The sequence below is a fragment of the Euprymna scolopes genome, chromosome 21 (genome assembly GCF_053919585.1).
Source record: "Euprymna scolopes isolate OS-2025 chromosome 21, ASM5391958v1, whole genome shotgun sequence".
Lineage (NCBI taxonomy): Eukaryota > Metazoa > Mollusca > Cephalopoda > Sepiida > Sepiolidae > Euprymna > Euprymna scolopes.
Genome location: NC_136502.1, coordinates 43,917,971 through 43,944,081, shown reverse-complemented (window position 1 = coordinate 43,944,081; position 26,111 = coordinate 43,917,971). Strand labels below are relative to the sequence as shown.

General features: G+C 34.0%; 1 protein-coding gene across 2 annotated transcripts in view; it reads right to left on the bottom strand.

Moving 5' to 3' along the window:
* The window catches only part of LOC145242173 (mitochondrial potassium channel ATP-binding subunit-like), a 90,249-nt gene that overhangs the window by 49,356 nt on the left and 14,782 nt on the right, over positions 1 to 26,111 (bottom strand). For both annotated transcript variants that reach the window (XM_080105161.1, XM_080105160.1), the window contains exons 4-8: positions 21,106 to 21,251; positions 19,503 to 19,578; positions 17,531 to 17,671; positions 13,864 to 13,949; positions 3,147 to 3,244 (exon numbers count right to left, since the gene is read on the bottom strand). In XM_080105161.1, the coding sequence (XP_079961287.1) occupies positions 3,147 to 3,244; positions 13,864 to 13,949; positions 17,531 to 17,671; positions 19,503 to 19,578; positions 21,106 to 21,251 (547 nt within the window). The remainder of the gene's footprint in view (positions 1 to 3,146; positions 3,245 to 13,863; positions 13,950 to 17,530; positions 17,672 to 19,502; positions 19,579 to 21,105; positions 21,252 to 26,111) is intronic.

The window sequence follows — 26,111 nt, the reverse complement described above, 5'->3', positions numbered from 1 at the left end:
AAATAAAAAAAACAAACAATACTGATCGAAATAAAAAAAACAAACAATACTGATCGAAATAAAAAAAACAAACAATACTGATCGAAAAAAAACAAAAAAACAATACTGATCGAAATAAAAAAAACAAACAATACTGATCGAAATAAAAAAACAAACAATACTGATCGAAATAAAAAAAACAAACAATACTGATCGAAATAAAAAAAACAAATAATACTGATCGAAATAAAAAAAACAAATATTACTGATTGAAATAAAAAAAACAAATAATACTGATCGAAATAAAAAAACAAACAATACTGATCGAAATAAAAAAAACAAACAATACTGATCGAAATAAAAAAAACAAACAATACTGATCAAAATAAAAAAACAAACAATACTGATCGAAATAAAAAAAACAAACAATACTGATCGAAATAAAAAAAACAAATAATACTGATCGAAATAAAAAAAACAAATATTACTGATTGAAATAAAAAAAACAAATAATACTGATCGAAATAAAAAAAACAAATATTACTGATTGAAATAAAAAAAACAAATAATACTGATCGAAATAAAAAAAACAAACAATACTGATCGAAATAAAAAAAACAAACAATACTGATCGAAATAAAAAAAACAAACAATACTGATCGAAATAAAAAAAACAAACAATACTGATCGAAATAAAAAAAACAAACAATACTGATCGAAATAAAAAAAACAAACAATACTGATCGAAAAAAAACAAAAAAACAATACTGATCGAAATAAAAAAAACAAACAATACTGATCGAAATAAAAAAACAAACAATACTGATCGAAATAAAAAAAACAAACAATACTGATCGAAATAAAAAAAACAAATAATACTGATCGAAATAAAAAAAACAAATATTACTGATTGAAATAAAAAAAACAAATAATACTGATCGAAATAAAAAAAACAAACAATACTGATCGAAATAAAAAAAACAAACAATACTGATCGAAATAAAAAAAACAAACAAACAATACTGATCGAAATAAAAAAAAACAAATAATACTGATCGAAATAAAAAAAAACAAATATTACTGATCGAAATAAAAAAAACAAATAATACTGATCGAAATAAAAAAAACAAATATTACTGATTGAAATAAAAAAAACAAATACTGATCGAAATAAAAAAAACAAACAATACTGATCGAAATAAAAAAAACAAACAATACTGATCGAAATAAAAAAAACAAACAAACAATACTGATCGAAATAAAAAAACAAACAATACTGATCGAAATAAACAAAAAACCCAAAACAACAAACGAAAAAAGCAGTATTTGCTATTTGTGTAATGTTAGAGCGAGGAAAAAAGAAAATGAAATATAGTATACTAGCAGGATGACCCGACGTTGGCCAGGATTGAATGAGAATTTACTATTCTGTACTTGTTCACTCTGCACATAACACCATATGACTTTGTTTTTACTACACCCCACCCCCTTTCTGATTTTGTTAGAAGCTAAAACGTTGGAAAACTCTCTAAATTAGTGTCTTATACATATGGTTTAAATTTTATTATAATTGAACGTACATATCTTGAGTTTTAAGTGAGGAGTTGTCCTATATATCATCAGTTGGAGTCATAGATATTTGGGACTACTTCTATTGTTTTCAACAGAGGAAATTTATACATACTAGTGTTGGGACGCTTAATCGGAATCAGGAATCAAAAAAATCGGAAGATTTGGAGGTATCGGAATCGGTATTGGAAAAATTGATGCCTATTTTCTGATGCCAAAACGATTCTTTTAATTGTCTTTTTTTTATTTTATTTTTATTAAAGTAAAACCTTCCATTGCTAGTAATAATGATAAAATAATAAATGTTTATTGATTTTAAAATATCAGTGAAGCAAAAATCAATAGATCATCCTCTACAAATGTATTTTGACGTTTAGGAAAATATCTGCATAGTTAACAGGGTTTTTTTTTACGGAAATCAGGGAAAATAATCTTATAGTTAAATAATTAGAGATTTATAAAGAATCAGAATCGGAATCTGTGATTGTATGGGAATCGTAAATTTAGTGCGGAATCGGTAATTGTATCGGAATCGGGAAAAATATTGGAATCGTCCCATCACTAATACATACGATTTTAATTTTATCAAAACAGGGTATATTTGAAATTCTAGAGGCGGCTCAGAGCCTAATAAATCTTTTAGATTAGGAGAATATTTCCAGATTCGGGAGCATTTGAATTTGTCTTCCCTGGTAAATTTTACATAAGAGTTCACTTGAGGTCGAGTATTTAATTCTTAAAACTAAGAAAAAAAAATCTCGAAGGAGCCAGTATTTTATAAAAAGAACCACAAAACTTTTTGATAATTTATTGATTTAAAGAATGCTGAAAAACAAAATAAAATACCAAACAAACATAGTTTAGATTTAATTATTTATTACATATTCATTATCAAGCATTTATGTTTTCACTTTTACAAATACTTTCATATATGCAGATAAATTATATTGCCATCTTTGTTTACAAACTGTGGCTGAGTTGGCGAGAACAGATTTTTTCAGTAAAATTTTGTTAATGGATTTCTAAAGAATTTTCTTAATAGATATTTATGATAATCACATGAAAAAAAATTACATTCCTGAATTTTTGAGATGAGGATTGATTATTCGTATTATTTGCATTTAGCGGACTACTGTTCTCATCTTGAGTGTCATTTTCACAATGTTTCAGTCAATATAACTGCTGACCTTCTTCAGGTGTATCTTGTCGAATTTGAGAATTTGAACGGAATTTTGGACGGAATTTCGAACGGAACCCTTTACTTACTTCACAGGGGTAGCATACTATTGTTCCATCAGCCATAACTGAATAGAGGTCCTAAGTAATTTGCAATTGTATTTTTCAGTCACCCACACTAAGAATTGAACCTTCAACCTTCAGAAGGCCACTTTTACAATTGATTTTTCCAAGTACTCTAACCATACACACCACAGCAAATAGCTTAAAATGACCTTGCATTTGGTAATAAAAAATAATCAAGTTTTATGTAACATTGTAATTTTCATGTTCTGAAAAGGAATTAGATAGTATGCCTCCTATTCTTCTAACACAAAATAATATGATGGCATCAAAAGATATACTTTATAAATTCTTCTTACCATTAAGTGCAATATTAGAGAGACCCTGGAAAACTGCGATACCAAGGCCAAGTTTTGAGGTCATTTGGCGAGACTTGTCCACCTCGTTTCCATACAACCTGATAATAATAAAAACAACATTGTTTACTTATAATGAACTAAATGTTTAGCAACAAAAGAATAATTAATAAAACTAATTAGTATGAAACAAACATGATTTGGTGCGTGACCAGGATTTTTTGGTTTGCACTAGTCTGTTCAGTAAATTATATACAATCATGCTTTGTCTCTGGTGCTGTGTAATTGTAACCCCTATTTATTTTCATCAATCTTGTTTTATTTTTATATGCCCCGAACAAGGCATATTGTCACTGAAGCTTTTTCTTTTTTTTTTCCGACAGTATATTATGCATTCTTTTCTTTCTAAGCAAAGAATTTCTATTTTTCTGAGGAGTATATGCACGGAAGAGTCAGTACTGACATAATAATAATTGATTGTTTCTGCATAGTCAAACAGATCTGCAAAACTTGTACTGAAATTGTAACTGAAGGCGCTGTTTTGTATGAAAACTAAATACTTGGATCCTGGAATGTAGCTATACTGTTATGCTTATATATATATATATATATATATATATATATATATATATATATATACACACACACACAAATTCAAAAGAAATTTTCAAGTTTAATATATAAATTCTTTAAACTTAAAGCAAGTATAAATATTAATATTTATTTGACAATCCTAAATGAAAAAGCTCAATATTCAAGATAGAGCATTGACATATGTGTGTGTGTGAGGAAGTTTATTGAAAAGAAAATGAGTTTTCAGAAGAAATTAAATGATAAGCGAAAACATACTAGAAATATTTCACTTTTTCCCTTATTCTATGTTCATACTATGGATCTTATTTATAAATTAATTTCATTAAATTGAACGCGGCTTAAATATACAGAGAATGGATAAGATAGTAGATGTTAATATAAAAAAATCCCCCACAAACTGGATTAGAAGCAAAATCTCACTCCTTCTGTAGAGGTCATTAGATGCTCAAAAGATTTTCTACTGACAGCTTCTTTCTTCAAACTGATTTTATTTGGGATTCCCTCCCTGCCTCCTGTATCGCTCAGCTAAAAATAATTTCTTCACATTTGACCAAAAAAAAAAGAAAAAGTCTTATGGAAAATATAAAAGCATGTAAAACTATAGATATTAGCATAATTTAAATTTTAATACTTCGAGTGGTCCTCTGCTCTTTATCAAAAAATGTGTTGTTTGTGTGAAAAAAGAAAAAAAGAATAAATATAAAACCTTTGCAAAAAAAAAAAAAAAAAAAAAACTGGACATTTTCAAGTTTGCACATTATTTTAATATGCTAGTCTCTCTACCAAATGGAAAAGAAAACCTTTTTTGTTTTGAAATGATCATACAAATGAGAGATGGGGTAGGTACAAAAGCAGCAAGTTCACTGGAGCACATTCCATTAAAATATTTGTAAAACAAACATTGGGATACAGCATTGCAGTGATAGGACAGAGATTTGAGATTAGTAGACAGTGTGGAGTCCTATTAGAGACTCTATTTTGGACCTGTTCAAGAGGGAGAAGATGGTTGGTGAACCAGTCAGGCTATAGCAACAACACTCCACGCATGGGTAAATGGTGGCTTTGTAGAGATATAGGATATTGGCAAATGTGAAAGGTTTTCTAGCTTGGTAGAAGGAGCCTACATTCTTTGCCACAAACTTAGCAACATCATTTATCTACTTATTCCAATTCATGTTGCCTGTCTAAGGATTCTGAAAATATATTTCTCATTCATTTATATGTAAAAATATGGAGAAACGGACTTATAAAGTAGATATTAATAAGTCCCTCTTACCCCCCTTTTTTTTTTGTTTTTTTAATGGAGAGTAGATAATGCAGTGGAAGTGTTATCGGCAGCTCCAGTAACTCTAGCTTCTCTTTTTTTGCCCCTCAGTCCTCATTTCCAATGAGTGATGTTTCTGACAAAGGGTGAAGAAAATGCTGCTTTCCAGGTCGGTAGTATTTCGTGAACAGTAGTCTGAGATGTCGGAAATTTTCTGTTTCTATGTCTATCCTTGTGGCTATGTCACTAGTAAGGGTGCTGGAGGTAAACGTTTCATCTGGGCTGACGTTATCCGCCTGATAGTCAGGGACCCGAACTTTGGATTAACCACTAAGGAGGCTGTCCTATCAGCAGGTGCAAAGTACTGGGGCTGCTGTATTGCCATTTGGTGAATGGATTCTGGACCATGCAGTAGTCTCTGGTAGGGCCTCTCGATGCCATACTAGTGGGTAATTGTTACGGCTTTACCTTATCAAGAGCTGCAAAAAAAAAAAAAAATTTAAAAAAATAAATTTCCTGTCTTTTCTCTCCTACTTTCCCTCTCTGTCCTGCTCTAACCAAGTATGCTAACCTGTTCACAATCACAAAATCTTCAACATGAAATATCTCAAAAAAAAAAAAAACACGAATAAACCTAAAACCCCATCCTCCAACATAGACCCCTACTACCATGTCTCCTTCTCCAACATCAGAGGTCTACGTTCCAACCTTCCAGGGGTTGAAACCTAATTACAGGAGACAAAACCGGACATACTCTTTCTAAGCAAAACTGGAATAGGGCCAACCACCACTCTAGATGATTTCATAATTAAAGGATACTCTAACTTAACATCTAAATCTGACCCCCAATATCGCCATGGGCATGGAATATGTGCCTACATTAAAGATGGCTTCCCATGTGGCAGGGATATTTCCAGACAAGACCTTAATTTACCTTATACGTGCTTCCAGGCTGCACTTGCTTACACCACCGCATTTATATTTGCCCTCTATCGCTCCCGCAACAGCGGAGTTACTATCTTTAAGAGTATATCTGAGAAAATTGACCACATCCTGTCTGCTCATCCCTCGGTTAACATTCACATTTGCGGTGACTTCAATGTCCATAACGTGGAATGACTGACTCACTCAAATAAGACTGACGATGAGGGAGGTTCTGTTATGATTTTGCTATTGCCTATGACCTCACTCAGATTGTTCACGAGCCCACCCGTGTGCCCAATACTACCAGTCAGTACGCAAGCCTTCTAGACCTTTTTCTCTCAACTTCCCCTGAGCTATGTTCATGTTCCGTTCTATCTCTTCTGGGATCCTCCGACCACTCCGTTGTATCAGTTAAGATAAAAATGAAATGTAATAAGCCTTCAGACGTACCTCTCCACCGTACTGTATACCGATACTCTTTGACTGACTGGGATAGCTTCCGTACATTCATATCTGATCTAACTCTCCATTCCATGTTTAAAAAGGATGTGTCCTCTATCGTATCAGACCTGACCGAATGGTTAATTGTAAGCATAGACCGATTCATACCATCCAAAAAATTCCAACAAAAACCTAACAGCCAGCCAGGGTTCTCCCCAGAATGTGCTACTGCCATCGCACACACAAATCACTTTTCCATAGCTACCAACATAATAAATGCACTGAGACTAAAGCTGCTTTCAGGAACGCCAGCAACCACTGTAAAAGAGTAATAAAAAATGCAAGGGAGCTATATGCTAATCTGTTAAATCCAAAGTAGCTGAGCAGTGGCTTGGTTCCTACCAGTTTTGGCAAATAGCAAATAGGATCCTGAACAGAAGCGTGCGTTCTATCCCAACCATTATCAATGGACCAGAGATCTTTTCTTGCCATTTCTTCATAATGAGATTATTTATTTGTTGTTTGTAGTCAGAATGTGGAATATTTATATTGCTTTTATTGAGTTTTAAAGCGTTTTTGGCAGCTATGTCAGCTTTTTCATTGCTCTGAATTCCAGAATGACTGGGGATCCAGCAGAATTTGATATTTTTTGTTTTGTGAAAGAGTGTGTATTTTTTGTAGCAGTTTGATGAGTAGCGGGTTATTTAAATTTTTATTCTTTAAGGATTAGAGTACCAATAGGGAGTCTGAAAAAATTATAAATTTGTTGTGGGTGAGGTCAGTAATGAGGTCTAGTGCCATATCTAAGTCTGTAGCTTCGGCACTAAAAATTGAGGCATGGTCTGGTAGTCGCTTCTGTAAGCTAATGTTAGTGGATACGACTCCGCATCCGGTTTTGTTGCTGTCTTTGGACCCATCTGTGTATATGTGCTGATGGTTTGGGTATTTTTCCTGAATTATAAGGAGTTTTTCTTGATAGGTTAGTGGATGGGTTTAATGTTTTGGGAGGTTATTTAATTCAAAGATAATTTCAGGTTGTTTTAGTAGCCAGGGTGGAAGGCTTCGTTGGTTGACATGGATGTTGGTGATTGTGATACCTGCATCTTCTACTAGTGGTTTTGTACGGAGCCCAAAAGGTTTTATAGCTTTTACTTTTTGGTCATATAGATTTTGGTAATTTGGATTGAAAGTACAGTTATGGGTTGGATTTGTTGGTTGTGATTTTTTCCTATCATAGAGTGAGTAATCTAGTGAGTTTGCAATGCAGTCGTAAGCAGGATTATCTGGGCGAGAGAGAATTTTGGTCAAGTATTGCAAGGCTAGTTTGTCGCATCGAATTGATAATGGGGGTTCGTTGGTATAGAGACTATCGATGGGGGAAGTTCGGAAGGCTCCCAGCACAAGCCTGAGGCCCTGATGTTGAACGGTGTCCAATATCTTTATATAAGACTTTCTGGTGGCACCGTAAATGAAGCTGCCATAGTCTAGTTTCGATCGCACTAGTGATCTATATAACTTTAATAGGGTTTGTATGTCCGCTACCCAATCTGTGTGGGCAATGACCTGCATTAGTTGGAGAGTTTTATTACATTCATTTTTTAGATGTTTTATATGAGGGATGAATGTAATTTTTTGTCTAGTATTAACGCTAAGAATTTATGTTCATTTACAACAGGAATCGGCATATCATCTAGTTTTAAAAGAGGATCTGGGTGCAGTTTTCTTAGTTGACAAAAGTGCATACATTTTGTTTTGTTAATGGAAAATTTGAAGCCATTCTTAGTTGTCCATTTTTTTATTTTGTCAATGCATTGTTGAAGTTGACGCTCAATTATATGGATATGTCTCGATTTATGCAATTAAAAAAATCATCGACATATAAAAATAGCAGTCATATGTTTTTTGAATAAATTAATTTCTAATGAAAGTTTCTAGACGAATTAAATGGTCTGTTGTGCTCCAATGTTTTCGGAAGCCACATTGAAAATTAGTTATTTTTTATTATTTGTTTTCAGAAACCAAATTAATCCGGTGTTGACCATTCTCTCCATGATCTTACACATGCAACTTGTTAGAGTTATGGGGCGATAATTGGAGGGGTCAGATGCATCCTTTCCTAGTTTTGGTATAGGAATGACTGTGGCTTGTTTCCATATGGCTGGAAGATTGCCATTGAACCAGATGCCATTATAAATAGAAAGTAAATATTTTAATGGTTCATCTGGTAGTTGTTTTAGAAATTCATATGCTATCTTATCATGTCCCTCAACCGTGTTGTTGGCTTTTTTTAATGAATCCTTTAGTTCATGGATGGTAAAAGGTTTGTTGTATTCTTCCTCATTATTACTTTTAAATTTCAGTTTGTTTTTTTCTGATTCCTGTTTAATGATCTGGAATTTTTTATTGTAATTTTTAGAAATTTTTGCCATGCCCTCTTTTTTTAGTTATTTTATTATTGTTTATACAGAGGTGGTTGACAGGGGGACTGGTGTTTTTTCCGGATATTTTCTGAATTATATTCCATACAGTTTTGTCTTTGGTGGTGTTATTGATTTTAGACACAAAATTCTTCCATTATTCTCTTTTGGCTTCGTTTATTGTTCAGCATGCTTTAGCTCTGCATATTTTAAAGTTGTTTAAATTCTGAGTAGTTGGTTGATTGTTGAATTTTCTTAATGCAGCACATCCTAGCCTGATAGCCTTTTTACAGTCATTATTAAACCAGGGACGATTACACTTGGTTAATGATTTTGTTTTAGGAATACATTCTTCTGCTATTGAGATAATGGTATCTGTAAAGTGAGTGATCGGGTCATTCTCATGTTTTCCAGGTAGGAGTTTGTGTTTGCATAGTAATTTGAATTTATTCCAGTTAGCCTTTTTAAGGTTCCAGCGAGGAATTTTTTAGGTTATTTCAGGACCAAAGTGTTCTAATGTGGTCTAATGTAAAGTGGTCACTTCCACAGGTATCCATATGCACTGTCCAATTGTAATCTATAAAGATCCTAGGATCACTTATAGAGAGGTCAATTGCTGAGGACGAGTTTGTAGCGGAGTGAATAAAGGTTGATTTTTTGTTGTTATATATGCATAGGTTGTTGTTGTTGTTGATAATATTTTCTATAATGATTCCTTTTCTGTCTGTGAGCATCCCCAACTAACATTATGACTATTAAAGTCGCCTAATAATAAGGGGAGAGGGAGTTGGTTGATGAGTTTTTTTATTTCAGTTTCATCTATGGGGTCGTTTGGAGGCAGATAAATGGAGCAAATTGCGACCGTTCTAGGTAGGGTGGCTGTGACAGCAATTGCCTGTAAGTTAGTTTGTAGATTTATTTGGCTTTGTGCTGTGTTTTTGTTAATGAGAATGGATGTTCCTCCAGAAGCTCTATTTGGGTTATTTGTTGTGTAGTTGTATTCAGTAAACTTTGGAGATTGATATTTTCAGATGGTTTTAAAAAGGTTTCTTGTAGGCATATTGTGGGGCATAGATCGGATATTAGTAGAAGTAATTCATTCCGGTTGGCTTTTATACCTCTGCAATTCCATTGGATTATTTTGTTGGCCAGTTTAAATTTTATGTATTTGACTTCCTTTTGTCTTAAAATAGGGGTGTTTTCTTTTTTTTTTGGTGGGGGGGGGGGTAGAAGTTATGTCTTCTATTTCCATTGTTTCCAAGGAGGTTTTAAATTTATTTTGGTCTGTAGTTCTTGTATTTGAATCATTGGACTGTTTCATGTGCGTTTGAGTATTTGTGAGCTTTTTATCATTGATAGATTCGGTTTCTGTTTCCATGGCTTCTGGTTCTTTGTGTTCAATTCGTTTGTTAGCTTTTATGCTTGATTTATCTCTGGTTTTAAATTTTGAGCGAGATCGTGGTTTGGTTTTTGTGGGGCTGGTTTTCTTCAATGAATTTTTCCCATTTATTTTTCTTGTCTGTTCGGATATTTTTTGAGAATCTTTATTTTTTTGCTTGTTGTTATTTGTTTTTATATTAGAACTCTTGTGGGGGATTGAAGGACTCTCCTTATTGTTGGTATTCTGCTCGTCAGAGTTCTCAATCTCCAATGTCTTAAAACTATTGGAGAGGGGAATTTGTGAGTTTATTTGTAGTTTTTGTTTAGTTAAGTTTGGTTTTTATTTGTTTTTTTGGTTTTGTTTCTGGTCTATTGGGTGTGGCATTTGGATTTTTGGTTCCAGTTAGGTTTTTTTCATTTCTTCAATTGTATTTATCAATATTTTGATTTGTTTGGTGAGGTCTTGGATTTTAATATCAAGGTTTGTTGTGCAATAATTGTTGTGTTTATTGGTGTTGGGAATATTCTATTTTGTTATTTCTGAATATTTAGCTGTTACTGCTTTTTTCCTTGCTTCTGGGTAGGTGATGTTTAATGAGTGTTTCATTTTAACAATTTCCTTTTCTTTTTTCCAGATTTCACAGTCTTTGGAGTAGGCACTGTGATTTTCTGTACAGTTGGCACATTTATAAGTTTTTTGACAGTTGATATGATTGTCGTTTTCTCCACACCTTCCACGCACTGGCTGGTGCGTACATCGGTCCTGATGGTGACCAAACTTCTGATATTTAAAGCAATGCAGTGGGTTGGGGATGTATGTTTCGACTCTTAGTTTCTCATAGGCTATTTTTATTTCTTGTGGAATTTTTTGTTGGTAAAAGGTTAGTATGTACGTGTGTGTGTTTATCATTTCTCCATTTTTTTTAATTTGAATTCTTCTGACATCCGTTACATTTTGTTCTTTTAGATTTGAACGGATTTCATCGATGGAGCAAAGTGACAGTTCAGGGCTTTTCACAACTCCTTTGCATATGTTTAGTGTTTTGTGAGGGTATGTTTTTATTTTTATATTGTCAAAATGTTTCCATTTTAAAAGTTCATCTGCCTGTGTTTTAGTAAAAAATTCTAATTTTTTGACTAGTTTAGGTTTGACCCTTTCTGATAGTATTTTTCCATCTTGAAAGGGGAGAGTTTGATTAAAGGCACTTCTCCAGTTGACTCCATTACTATAAAGTTTGGATAGGTATCTGGTTCCTCATTCGTGTCAGTGTCTGAACTGTCTAAAAATCCTTTTTTTACTTGGATTTTTATAACTCATATTGGGTTCGTTTTTTTTTAAATTCATCATCCCTGCTCCCCACCCACCTTGGAGCCCTACTTGGGATGCGCACAGGGGGGAAGCCCATTTGCCCTGGCTACAACAGGGTTACAGGTATGATATACTTGTACATAATGTAGGCTTTGAGCACTTGTGTATCTTAATTTCTCCCATCCAAGTAAAATATGAGAAAGATCAAAGAAAGATCATCCATGTCTAGTCCTTGTTCACTATATACAATTGACCCTCAGCCACCGCTTTCACCACTTATTTGGGGATCAGTATTGATGGGGGAGTGTTGTGTAGTATTTATATTTGGTGCAGATTATATGTGTATAAGTGGTGAGCTAGACGTGACCAGCCGATTGATCGGATCGGGCCTCTTCGATCGCCCGTCTGGCCCAGTACGAGGCCAAAATGGAGTGTTGCAACTGATATCTTTTATTTCCCTAGGTATCAGTTGCTCAGCCACCAGGATCCTTTTTGTAGACATTACGGGATGCCCCCTACGACCAACAGGTGGCCCCATTGAGGGACTTTTACTCTCTGCAGGGGGGCAGTCAATGTATTCTAATGCCCCACTGATGGGGTTGGGAAGTAGGGAAGGAAAAAGAAAGGAGAGGGGAAGGGAGCTGTTGTTTTTGTTTTTGCAGAACATAATTAAGTTTTACAAAAGAGAATAGAAAACAAAAACAGAAAATCGATGTCGGTGCATTTCGTCTTAGGAAGCCAATAGACAGCCTGACCTGGTAGCACCAGCACAGATAAAGAGTGGGGGAAATTATTAATAGTGTTTTTAGTTAGACAAGTGTTTCTCATGAAAGTTTGGCAGAGGGGTTATAGACTGGAGCTCAGACGAGCACTTACCATGAAAATAACGATGAAGCAGAGACAGTCTCACAACATCTCTTCTGTGAGAAAGAGGTTGTAGGGAAGAGAAAAGGGCATCCCCTATGAGGCCACAATGTCTATTTTGAACTCTGTGAAGGCAGGATAAGGTCTTTCTAGCAGCTCCTACCCAGATGTGGCAACAATACTTTATCCTTGGATGTACCTGACTCTTATACAGGTAGAGAATTGCATCAACAGTGAGATATCTACTGGATCCATAGAAGGATTCCACCATTTTCCCAGCGACCTTGACAACAGATTTGATGTACATGTTCCATTTCAGATCAGGGGTAAAGGTCAAACCCAGAAGCTTGTCAAAACATGGAGCCTCCCTAAGACGAGAGCCATTCATTTCAGTTGATGCCAGATGGGGATCAGAGCGTTGATGATGTAAAGATAGAAGCTTGGTCTTAGATGTATTTAAAGTAACCAGCCACTTCTTTCCCCATTGTACCACATGCTCAAGATCAGGAGAGAAACAGAGAGAACTTGGTCGTTTACAGCCTTTGATGTGCTGTCATAGATGGTAGTGTTGTCAGCATAAACGTCTACGAATGATCTAAGGATGTGATTTGGAAGATCTTTGATGTAGATCAGGAAATCAGGAAGAAAGTTGGACCCATGATGGACCCATGAGGGACTCCAGCATTAATACTGAGCTTCTGATTTCTGTCCATCAACCACTACTCTTATGAACCTATCAGACAGAAATGATTTAATAATTGAGAAGACATTTCCAGCTATACCATAGCTGGAGATCTTGTGAAGTAGACCTTTATGCCATACCCTATCAAAGGCATCTCCATGAATAGTGATGCTGGAGAAGTGCTCGGAAAGACAAGTCAATTCATATTGGTCCACAGTATAGCGAGTCATTAACAGTCCCGAAGCTGTTAGGGAAGTTGCACATGGTGGAACTTCCTCAACACTTTTCTGACACCAACAGTAAAAATAACCAAATTTGAATTTGATGTTACACAATAGATATCCCCTTGCAAAACTTTCATAAAAACATTTGTCTAGCTACAACCACTATCAACGATCTCCCTCACTCTCTATCTGTGCCTAAATTTAAAGTGGATTCCATGAACAAAGCTTTTTCCTAGAACTGCCCGCCTGTGGAATGCTGTTCCGCTGACCTGCTTTCCAGCTGACTACAATATGATTATCTTCAAGTCCAATGCAAACAAGTTCTTCCTGAGTCGTCCCCTTACATAATCAAATTATACCAAATTCTCATTACTAATAATTATTACACTGTTATCCCGATGACTACTGTACACTCATTAACCCTTATCCTTGAGTGGTCTTTGGGCCTTGATAAGTGATGACTCTCTTGTAACAAAAAATATCACTTACATAAAGCTTCACTGACTGGGATTGCAACCTACCAGAAAACGTCAAACACCTGACGAACGGACAATTCAACAATAAAATGTCTGATAATGGTGGTAATTTATTGAATTAAAACCAAGGTTACTTCATACTTACTCGACTTCTTTCTTTTCCATGGAAAAGGCTCGGACTGTTCTGATGTTTCCAATGGCTTCGTCGGCAACGGCTGTGGATCTAGACAGCTAAAAGGAAGTGAAAATTTTCTTGAAAACTTTCAGTGCTTATTAAAAGACACGCACAAGTGAGAAAAGGTTAGTTCAAAATAAATTAACAGGAAAACTCTTTGATATGCTTACATATCAAGTAAAAATAGGTATTTGCGTCCAAAAATTACGGAAAATTTTCAAGCAGAAATTTTTTTCTTACTCATATTAGCATATTCTAGAAGATTATCTCCCTTATATATATATATATATATATATATATATATAAATATAAAAGCGAAAATGTGTGTGTGTACATTTTTTCTGTATCTTCACCTAAGGCTTTTTTCGGGGTTGTTCTCAGGTTGGTCGCTCATTCTTATAACATTTTATATGCTACCTAGATTATAATATGTACGAATTACGAAAGGAGGTGGTGTGTATCTTATTTGGGCTACTTTTACACGCTATTTTCGCAATATATTTTACTCTCCGTGTGTTTCTTTGGCTTTGTCGTATATAAGCGAAACTGAACCGTAGCAAAATTAGCCTCCCTGGCACTCATGCTCGGGACATCCACAAAGCAACAAAGTTTGATCAATGCGGGCAAAATTTGTCATACCAGACAATTGCTATTTATTACAACATTCCCCTTTAAATGGGGAGCTGGTTTTCCCAAACATCTTGGAGGAAGCAAAGAACATACGCAGAAACTGGCTTGCAGCCACAGTTAAGTGCATTTCATTCCTTTTGATGTGATAGTTGACATTATTCAATTAACGCACCTGTCGCATCACTTTTTAATCGTTTGACTTTTTAATCGTTTCATTTCACATATTTTCAGTTCTCTGCCAGCGTAGCATGGCGGTAAGTCATTAGCCTATTAACCTCAAGGGTCCGAGTTCGAGCTTACCTACCTACCAAAACTTCCGCTAGTTTAATATAAAGATAAATCTCACCTGTCTGTTTAAATGCATGTATGTGTGTGTGCATGTATGCTTGTATATTTTGCAAAAACTTTCAATAGAGGTGATGGATTTTCATGAGATCGGTATCATTTTGAAGCTCCACCCTTCGGACAACAAATATTGAAAAATTGGTCAAAATCATTAATTCCTTCACCTTTAACTGGGCACATTTCTACAGGGAGGGGTCGCTTTTTTGCCAATATTTTCGAAAGTCATCAGCTCTTTTTGATTATCTAGCCTTAACTTAAACCTACGTCACCAGTCTGGCGATGGGTGCAACAGCTAACGTGTCACTTATTTTTTTTCACATTCTTTTCCTCCTTCGTGGTATGGGTTTTTTTTGTTTTTTTGCGCAACCAACAACCTTACACACACCTTCACTTTCTTTTCCACCTTCGTGTCACAGATTCGAGCCTGCCTGCCTACTACAACTTTTTTTTTTTTTGGCTCAACACACACCTCCAAAAACCCGGGCAATGCTGAGTACCCAGGCTAGTCTAATATAAAGATGCAATGTGGTCTTGCCCTTCAGAATTTGTTGCTTATGAATACTAAAATAATTTGATTTTTATCAAAATTCTACTGAACATTTCTTAATAAGCATCAAACATTTTTTTTACAGATTAATTCACTGCCGAATCAGTTTTATGACACATCAAACATTTTCAAGTTATTTAATATAATGTGTTCCTGGCTCATCATCAGCAACAGCAGCAGCAAATTAGTATGCATTTCTAAAAATATCAACTGTTGATTGGTTACAAATCTTAATACATAATATATATATTTTAAAACAATAAAATGCGCAGACATATAGACATCGGAATATTATTACGTGTTAGGAGCTACCTAATTTATACTTAATTATCAAGAAATATTCTTTATAGTCAGGCAGAGATTTTACACTGCATGAGTGCCTTTCAGCTCACAACTTGCGACAAATTTAGACTGTCCAGTACAACTAGGAGCCTGGCCATTAGAAGTAGTACCACCACCAGAAGCACTAATTTCAACATCATCTCAGCAGTACAACTGCTTAATAATAAAATTCTACTGGCTGGAGTATATGTAGACCTAATGAATAGAGTTGTTATTCAATCTGTGATGAAGAGGATTTTGAAAAGCTTTTGGATCAAGAAGATCATACAGCAGGGTCAAAGCGGTGTAAGCTACAGAAAACAGCTAAAACTCCACCTTCAGTGAATAAAGCCTTTGCAAGTTTCAAGCTAGACTCCCATGCTGCATTAAAGCAAATAAAACAAATAGATAGAAAGTTCAAGTTAAATGTTCATGAAGCTATAAAGCAATACCCTGAATGAATAATGAAAGAATCTGTAATGTTAGCAGCAGCATTTCCTCCAACACAAACGAGTGTTGAACGTCTGTTTTCAGCATTAAGGCTAATCAGGACAGACCCAAGGGCTGCAATGAAAGAGGCACTCACTGAAGACATCTTGTTTTTGAGAGCAAATTATTAAATTTTTATTTGCAACTTTCAATTGAGTAGTCTATAAGTTCTATAATTATGGATAAAGCTTATTTTTTTAATGCTTACAAATAAGAAATTTTTATAGATTTGAGCTTTTTTCCTAACATTGTTATAGAAAGTTTGTGAGAATGGACGAATGCAATACAGATCATTGGGGACGGGGGGGGGGGGGGGGAGCAAAGGAAAAAGAAAATATATATATATATATATATATATATAAAAATTCTGCCATGGCAGATTTGAAAGTGCTCATAAGCTGGTAAATGATCATGAGCGTAAATAATACCATTATATATTTAATATATATTATATATATATTGTTTTAACAAAATCAAGACAAGGAATAGATTGATAGCAATAAATAGTGTATTTCATTGTTAGTTACAATTTTTTCAAGACTATTCGGACAAATTCAAACTTTATGTCATTTTCTGTGCATATTATATATATATATATATATATATATATATATATATATATATATATATATATATATAAGCTGGTTGAATGTATGTGTGAGTATACTTATTATACAAGTGAATGTTAAACGTAAAACATAATATACATGAAAAATATTTATAAAATGGTATATGGATCTGCAGAATAGATTTCCACATAGGAGTTAAGGAGTTGAGTCGGAATCCTAGGAGTCTTAGTCGAAATTGGACTTTTTACCATTCAGCTCCGCAACCATGGTATATTCAGCTATGTACTCTAAATCCATTGTCTGCTGTTAATAAAAACTGAATATTCTTGTATGGTTCAACTTTGTCATTATTTTTTATACTTGGCAAGATAAAATCTATAAAAAATAGGGAAATATGTGAAGAAGAGTAGACTTTGTTGGTATGGTCACATTTAAAGAACGGGTGCAAGTTCTTGGATCAGTTGATGTAGCAGATACAGTTAGGAGGGGAAAGCCAAGGAAAATATGGAGGGAAATGATAAGGACAGATTTGAGAGAAAAAAGGTTAAATAAAAACCTGCCTTGAGATAGGTTAGTTTGGAAGTCAATTTCTAAAAGCCAGCATATAAAACAGATATAAAACTGAATACAATGCTGATCGATCCTCACCAAAATACAAAGAGAAAAAAATTAGAAACATTATGAAATGGTTTAAAAGAAGTTTTGCTCCTCAAAAAATGTTTAAATCTTAACTCACTTGTGCTTGAACTTGACGAGATAGCTTCCGCAAAAATGAGCCCAAAAATGAGCCAACACAGATGAGAGTAGGGACGACACCAAGTAGTAAACCCGTGAGTTTTGGGGATATCGAGAAGAGGGCACCAACACAACCGGCTGCCTAAAAAGAAAGAAAAGGACAAACGCAAGTATATAGACTGCGGAGTTCAAAATGATAAAACCAAAGTAATAATTTGTTTGAAACGTGTTTTCCGTTTTTTGAAAATGCTGCGGATGACTAAAGAAAACAAATAAAAAAGAAACGAAAATAACAACATTATTATTTTTTCAAAACAGATTGATTAGAGGAATGGGTTTTCAATCGAAAACGTGAGTAAGGGATAGAAAATTATGATGGTGTAAGGGAGAAGAACAGAGAAAATATGATCAGACATTTATTTTTGGTTCAAGTCTCAAGAGTTTCTTACTAACTTGACCCCACATTATAATTCAAGGAGAGTAGATCTTAGGTTTACTTTTGGCGTTTGCGTAAATCTCGCTTCCCTTATTTTGTTCTTTAGTTCTCACATTCCATGAGCAATGTTTCTGACAAGAGGGAAGAATTGCTATTTTCTGGATCAAAATCTATTCCACCTAACACTTATTCATTGGCAAGTTTTTGACCTTTGAAGTAGTTTTTTTTTTTTAATTCTTTACATCGAATGGCTTCATGTCTTGTCTGGAGCGATTCCCATGAAAAAAAAAAAAGTGTGTTGATCTGCTGTTACACAAGGGAAATAACTCTACCAACACCCTTTAAAGATAACTTAATTTTCTTGTAAAATAAAGCATGTCAAATGGTAAATATGGTTTAGTATTATTTGGACTACTGTTCTCATCTTGAGTGTCGTTCTCACAATGCTTCAACCGATGTAACCTCTGACCTTCTTCAGCTGCATTATGCCAAACTCTGGAATCTGTATAGAATTTTGATTGAAACTTTATTTAATCTACAAGGGTAGCTTGCTCTTGTTCATTAGCCGTGCAAAGTATAAGTTTTGGTTCTTTCTTATTGTCGCAAAATTTGAAAATTAAATATTGAATTTCAAGTAAAACTAATGGTATCTTATTTTTTTTTTAATTGTCACGTCACAGTAATGAACATATCCAATAATTACGAAAAAAACAATAAGATAGAAAATTAATTATTAATGAAAACAGTTTTTTTTTTAAAGACAATTAGCGAAAATTAACTTTTGCTAAATTGGCCAAAGATTTTCAGTTTTCAGAAAATATTTACCTTTTATTTTGTCACAATTAGAACTCTCCAAATTTTCGAAAATTGTCTTCGAAAACTGTTTTCATTAATAGTTCATTTTCTACCTTTATCGTTTTGCATAATTTTTTAATATGTTCATTACTGCAACATAATTCAGTAGATACCATTGGTTTCATTTCAAACTCAATATTTGATTAATTTTAGATTGTCTTCCCTTTCCGCTAGTATAACTCTCCCGAAAATAGAAACAAAAAAAATACTTTTGTAGCTCACTGCTAAACACCAGTGTTGATTGCAAATTTTTCCGTTATTTTATTACAAATTAATACGAAAATATTGAGGAGCAAAGGAGATAACAGAGAAGCCTGGTATACCCCCTACAATTATTTGTTGTGCTTGCCTTATTATTTTAACAGATTCCAACATGACTTGGAATCCAACCCAGTGCCTAACAATGATGTTAATCTACATAATAGCACTTAATAATCAATGGGTTATTTAATTTTAAATTTTTTAATGTTGTTAATCAATAACAAGTTTGAGAAGATGTCGAAATGTTTCTTTTTTTACTTTGCCAAACAATATCAAGTGCAAAAGCTATGGTGAAAGTTTTAACTGATGTCAGATACAATGTCATACTAAATCCATTTCTTTCAGCTGTTAGTATAATTAGGATATTATAACTATGCTTGGTTTAATAAAAGGAATGCAAAAAAGAAAACCCTCATCTTACCTGTGTGAATGATTTGAGTCCTTGGGCAACACAAGCCTTAAACGAACTTTTGAAGTCTTGAACATCAGATGTTAATCTTTTTGAGAAAAAAAAAATAAATAAATAAACGTGCATTTTAGACATTTTTTTATCATAAAATTCCTCAACTTCCTCGAATGAAATCGTCTACAAGGGTCGTTCCAAAAGTAAAAGGCCTCCTATTTTTTAACTCCAAAACTAAAATGTTGAAGAGCTACGAAGACGGGAGTGCTACCATAAAAACGAGCAACCTTAAGTGCTCCAGAAGTTATTTTTCTATGTAGTAACCACCATTCTCAACGCAATTTTGCCAGCCTCTTTTGATGCTTCGGTGATAAAAATCTGGAGCATGCTTTGTCACTCACAACTCTGTCACCATTTTGAAATCGATGAACCCATCTCCTAACTGTGCTTACATCAACTGCATCGGCTTGATAAACGTTCAACAGGCACTGGTGATCGGTTTAAAAATTTTTTTGCATGGAGGAATTCAATGATGCCTCTCTGCTTCTGATGCACATTCATGACAGGGGTTGCTTTCTTAAAGTCTCACCCTATCAATATCTGCAACAGAGAGATGAAACTTTCAGGTTGTGAATGCATAAGTTCAGTCATCATCACAATGCAATTTGCAATCTCCTTTTATGCATTTAAGTGGAATTTAAAAAAAGAAAGGTATTACTTTTGGATCGTCCCTCTAAGATATGAAGTTATCTTCTTAGATTTTCACGTTCAAACCCAGATAGCATTTAAGGTGACAAATTATTCTTTTAACTAGTCAATTTTTGTTTGCAACATATTATTTACCTCCTCTCCAGGAAGTTAGGCACAAGGTCAAGTGTGTGTTCGACAAAAGTGTTTCTGTAGAATAAACTGGACTCAACCTTGTCACACCCAGGTTTCCAGTCAGTGTACTTAACTACTTAGCCACCATCATTTTTTTTAAAACAGTATTCATCCTAAACAGGTTGAACCGACTTACTCCAAAGGAATAAGTGTCATGGGAACATTAAATTCACAAGCAGTTCCCAGTCGCGCATATATCCTGTTCAGGGGAGATGGCGATGTTAGATTTTCACAGTTCTTGCAGGGATGTGTCAAGGTCCTCCTACATACAGCGCCTGGTATTTCCAAATGGTCACCCATTTGGTATTAACCAGGCTCACCATTGCTTAACTTTGGTGATCTAACAAGAACAAGTGTGTCAATGTGATTATACTGTCATACACTTAATTGAACCATGTTATCATCTATATAAAAGCGAAAATGTATGTATGTATGTATGTGAGTATGTTTGTGTGTCTGCTAAAAACTTTCGACAGACACAACAAAAATTCACAAACTCGGTGGGAAAATGCGACGTAAGGGTAGAAAGTGGGGGATAAAAGGCAGCATATAAGAGATAGTGCACTCTGGCCCCTCAAAAAATGCCTGAGCAGATCTGTCAGCATTGTTAAGTAAGGACGTCTCTGGCATTGGCAATAACCCAACCCCTTCTCAAAGCAATAAGATAAAACCTGGGAGGGTCAACCTCTTCGGACTGATTTAGAAAAATTAAGTGAATGCACTGAAGCCGACAACTTACCGATCAATTAATTCTCCAGTTTTGTTTTTGTCGAAAAACTCAATGTCCTGAGAGATTAACGATTGGAATAAAGTCTTTCGTAACCGAGAAGAAACATTCTCACCGAGACTACTTAACAGGGAGATATATGTCATGGTAGATAAACCCTGAAAACAAAAGAGAAAAAAATAATATTAGAATCAATGTGATGTTTAATAATACTAGATGCAAATTAGCATTTATATTTTTGATGAAAATCCTTGGCTCAGTATTGAGTAAGAACATGTTGGATAGGATACTTGGAAGGATGGGTCTTGTTACAATAAACAATTTCATAACCTAATCTTGTTACAATAAACAATTTCATAACCTAATCTTGTTACAATAAACAATTTCATAACCTAATCTTGTTACAATAAACAATTTCATAACCTAATCTTGTTACAATAAACAATTTCATAACCTAATCTTGTTACAATAAACAATTTCATAACTTAATCTTGTTACAATAAACAATTTCATAACCTAATCTTGTTACAATAAACAATTTCATAACCTAATCTTGTTACAATAAACAATTTCATAACCTAATCTTGGCCTTTGGGCACAAATCAAAATTGTATCATCATTGCTATCTTTTTTGTTTTTACATATCAATAAAAAATATTTTAAACAATTGGGTTCTAACTAGGACATATCCCAGTACAAAAGGGTGAATGCGGTATTATGGTGGAAGAAGATACTAGCTAAGAGAAACTTTTGTTTAGTTCTGGAGTGACAATGGTGACCAAGGACCCCCATTTTCTCCCCTTTTGAGTTGGCGTTGTGCCTAAGTTTTTTGTTCACGGTGAATTACATTGCATTTTTAGCCTGAATAAAAGATTTAATACCTCAAAGTGTAGTATCTGTTCTGGTGCTACACTTCAATTGTTTGTTCTCTCTTAGTGGAGGAGAAATCCTTCACGGCTGAGACAATTTTTATTTTTGTTCTTTCCCACACATTAAAAACTGACTTTGGTGTCTAACTCTGCCCTCGTGGGGAGGCAAGTAAATAGGAAGACAATGCTTTTGTAACATAGCACGGATGTGTGTATGCAAATGTATGCAAAATCACATCACTGGTAACAAAAAAAAATATATAAAAAAGAGAAAGAGAACAATCACATTAGAGATATGGAGCACGTTCAAGATGACATCGATAACGCTCAAGAGCACGTTTGAGAAGATGATCACGTGGGTGACTTCATGACCGTAGAAATGAGGAAATAAATGTTGTTGTCACAAAAGAAAAAGTGAGTTGAAGGGTTTTTTTTTTTATTATTCTTTGTTTACTTTGCAATTGAAGCTACAACCTGTTGGTCCTCGGACTATGTTACACTATAACACCAACACGGGAGAAAGAAAAGAAAAACATAGCAAAAGAAGAGTATTTCTTTGGATGGATGGTGAACAATGTGTAACAGGTCCCTTAGTGCTGATAGCAGCAGCCAGCCGCATAACACATATGCAAATGATTGAGCCAGTGTGCAATATGACGTCACAACAGAGGAAAAGAAAAAAAATTGCACCATGTGGCGAGGAAGAAATGTGAGAGATGAACTTTTGAGCCGTGGTGGCAAGAGACTTTTAACTACATGGCAGACAACATAAACTAAGAAACTTTCGAAACGAGAGGTAGTGCGTTATTTTAGAAGGACCATTAATAAATGTATTTCATTTGAACTGAACTGTTGGGCTTGAAGGTCAAAATGTAATGATGCTGTTGAAGAATAACGACCATGTTATAAATATAGGCAACATTTAAATTGCTCCAGCTTGTTTGACTTATTGCTTTAGTTATCTCCATCAATTCGCTGTTTTGATACTTCATTGCCATACAGATTCTGATTCCACTAGTTTCTTTTCAAGAACTGCAGATTTGTGGAACTCTCTTTCTGCTGACCGTTTTCCTCCTACCTATAGCGTTGGTCTTTTCAAGGCTAAGAATAATAGGCATCTCCTATTTTTGCAATAATCATCTCTCTTGTTGGCTTCTTACATCAAGTGGCTTCATGCCTTGTCTGGAGCAATTTCCATTAAAAAAAAATACACATTTTTTTTATGTACATCAAAAGTTTAACAAAGTTTACACCCAGTTGTTTTTATTGTGAATTGAATCAAATATATTGTTTATTTTGTTCTTTAGTCCTCACATTTCATGAGCATAATTTCTGACAATGGCTAGTTTTTTACTTTATGCGGTGCGATCTCCATTAAAAAAAAAATTTTTTAAACAATAATGCGTTCAATATTCGTCATTTCTTTATATTTTCTCCAAATAAACTATTCACTATAAAATGTTTGTACCCTCCAAGGCCTGCAAAAGTCCAATAGAACCCAATATTTTGTTCCACTCTCTCCATCCTTCAACAATTACAAAAACGATTTTAATCAACGATTACCATGGCTAATATCATTCTAGCTGAGAGTTCATCATTCAAACTCCTCAACTTAACATTCACAGGAAACATGAATAGGAATTCATACATAAAAGATATTGCCAAGACTGCTGCAAAGAAGGTGGGCTCCCTCTACTGTGCTAGAAATCTACTTGCACCTGCTAGTATCCTATATCTGTATAAAATTATTCACCCATGCAGGGAGTATTGTTGCCACATCTGAGTTGGTGCACCAATCTCTAGTTCGTCCCTCTTGGGCAGGGTGCAAAAAAGAGTCTGCAATCTAATAGGCCTTGCACTGTCAACCAAGCTCCAACCCCTGTCTCATCACTACAATATAGTATTGGCAATACACATGAACAAATTGAAATGGCTTAAAATATTTCAATATTGGTATCTATAGAAAGAGCTTGATGAGCTAAGAAAGAATCTTTTAAAAATTTTTAAATCCAATTAAAATTAAGGAAGTTATGACTATTTTTGTGCCTCACACGTTTGGATATTTTTCCTTCTTTAAGACCATATGCGTTTCGTCACATTTTTTACACTACTTTTTCAGTAAAAAATGCTATATCTTTGTTAAAACAGAAGATTAAACAATGAAATTTACCATATAAGTGTTGTTTGTGCTTGGAATTAGAATATGCTACTGAAAATCTTCAAAAATTAATGGTTTCCAAATCATCTGCAGTAAATGCCCATAAATATGCTGCAATTCCTTAAAAGTGGCATGTATCCATTAAAAGAAAAGAAGTTAAAGAACTCAAAGCTGAATTGTAATGCATTATATGTACAAATAACTGAAATTGAAATCTAGGACTGTTTAAAAATGAATATATTGCAATATTTCTTTGGTATTATTATCTGTTAACCCCACCCCCACCCCATCTGACCACCTTTCCAAAATATGTGATTTCACCTTTGTAGGCAATTAAGTGTGAATACCTTAAAAAACTTTAATGAAAGATAAACAAGTATTATTTTAGAATTTAATGTAAAATGATTCCCCATTTTGAGCCATTCTAGTGTTTTAAGGAAGTTAACCATTTTTTTGTTCTATCAGAGATAAATTCTGTATGCCTTTTTTTTCTAAAGACGATTATGTGTGGTTTTAAAAGGGTCTTTGTGCAATTGTGAGAGGGTGGGATGATTGCCACTCTGACTTTGGGTTAATGATAGAGCTAAGGAAAATTATGTGTGAACATCCTGAAGACTTGATAGAAACAAACAAAAACAATTTTAGAATTTAGAGTGTGGGTTAGTTTCACATAAATTTAATGTAATACAATGCACCATTTTGAGACCATTGTAGCGTTTTAGAACAGTTGACTAATTTATTTTTTATGGGTGATAAATGGTGCACTTTTCTTTAAGGAAGGATGTTTTTTTTTTAGACACTTATATGTAGCTTACCAAGGAACTTTGTTTGGTGAGGAGCTTGCCACTTAGACTTAGCATTATTGTTATGGCTAAAGAAGATTTTAAGAGGAGGAGGCTTGCCACTCATACCCAGAGTTAGAGGTAGGATTAGGAGAGGTTCTTTTTTTGGTTTTTTTAAGGCGTTTGACCCCCATATTTACAGTTAGTGGGTCATAATTATTGGCTTTTGAAAATGTTATGCCTTAGATTTTGGGCATCAAATTACTTTTAAATATGAAATTTATTTTTGTTTGTCTGTTGCAATTCTTAAAGGGTATGAAACTTAACAAGAATTACGACACATAGACAAAAATAAATTTCCTTCAAAACAAATGACGTCACTAACAGAAAAGGTGACGTTTGGAAAACTTTTTAAGTATTTTTGGCCACTTATTTAAATATCAAAAAACATTTTTTTGTTAAAACTAACAAATCGTTCACAAATTTTTGATACATTTGGTTTTTATTTTCAATTACATTTCTTGTCCGAGTGACACATTATTTCGTTAAATTTTCCAATTCAAGACGTTTTTTTTTATTTCTCCACCTGGACTTCAGGCCAAGATCACAGTGTAGTATTCTGATGCTACACTTCGCCTTTTCTGTCCTCTGTCAGTGAAGGAGAACTCCTTCATAACTGAGACAATTTTTATGTTTGTTTCTATCCAGATGGACCCTTTTTGGGAAGCTGGATTTTTCCTCACATTAAAAACTGACCTTGTGTCTAACTGTCCTCGTGGGGAGGAAAGTAAATAGGAACTTAACTAGAAACTGAGCATCTCCTACAAATATTTAAATATTGATTTTGTATTTTTATATATATATATATATATATATATATATATATATATATATATATATATATAATTGGGTAGATTAGTGTCCATTCGATTATAATCCACTGAAAAAAAATTATAAAAAAAGATGAAAAAAATATATTGGGAGTGGGGGGGGGGGTACAGCTCGTACATGTGAAGCAAAAAAATCATACTTCACATTTTCAGTTTTTTTTTAAAAACAAAACACTGTTTAATTCACCGTTAAAAATTAATGTAATGGATAAAAGTGCACACGTTATATATTTATTTTTCAACTATATTTTTAAAATTTGACCAAAAATAATGCCGGGTTGCTTTAAAATTATATAATCTGATAACCAAATAGCTCTAA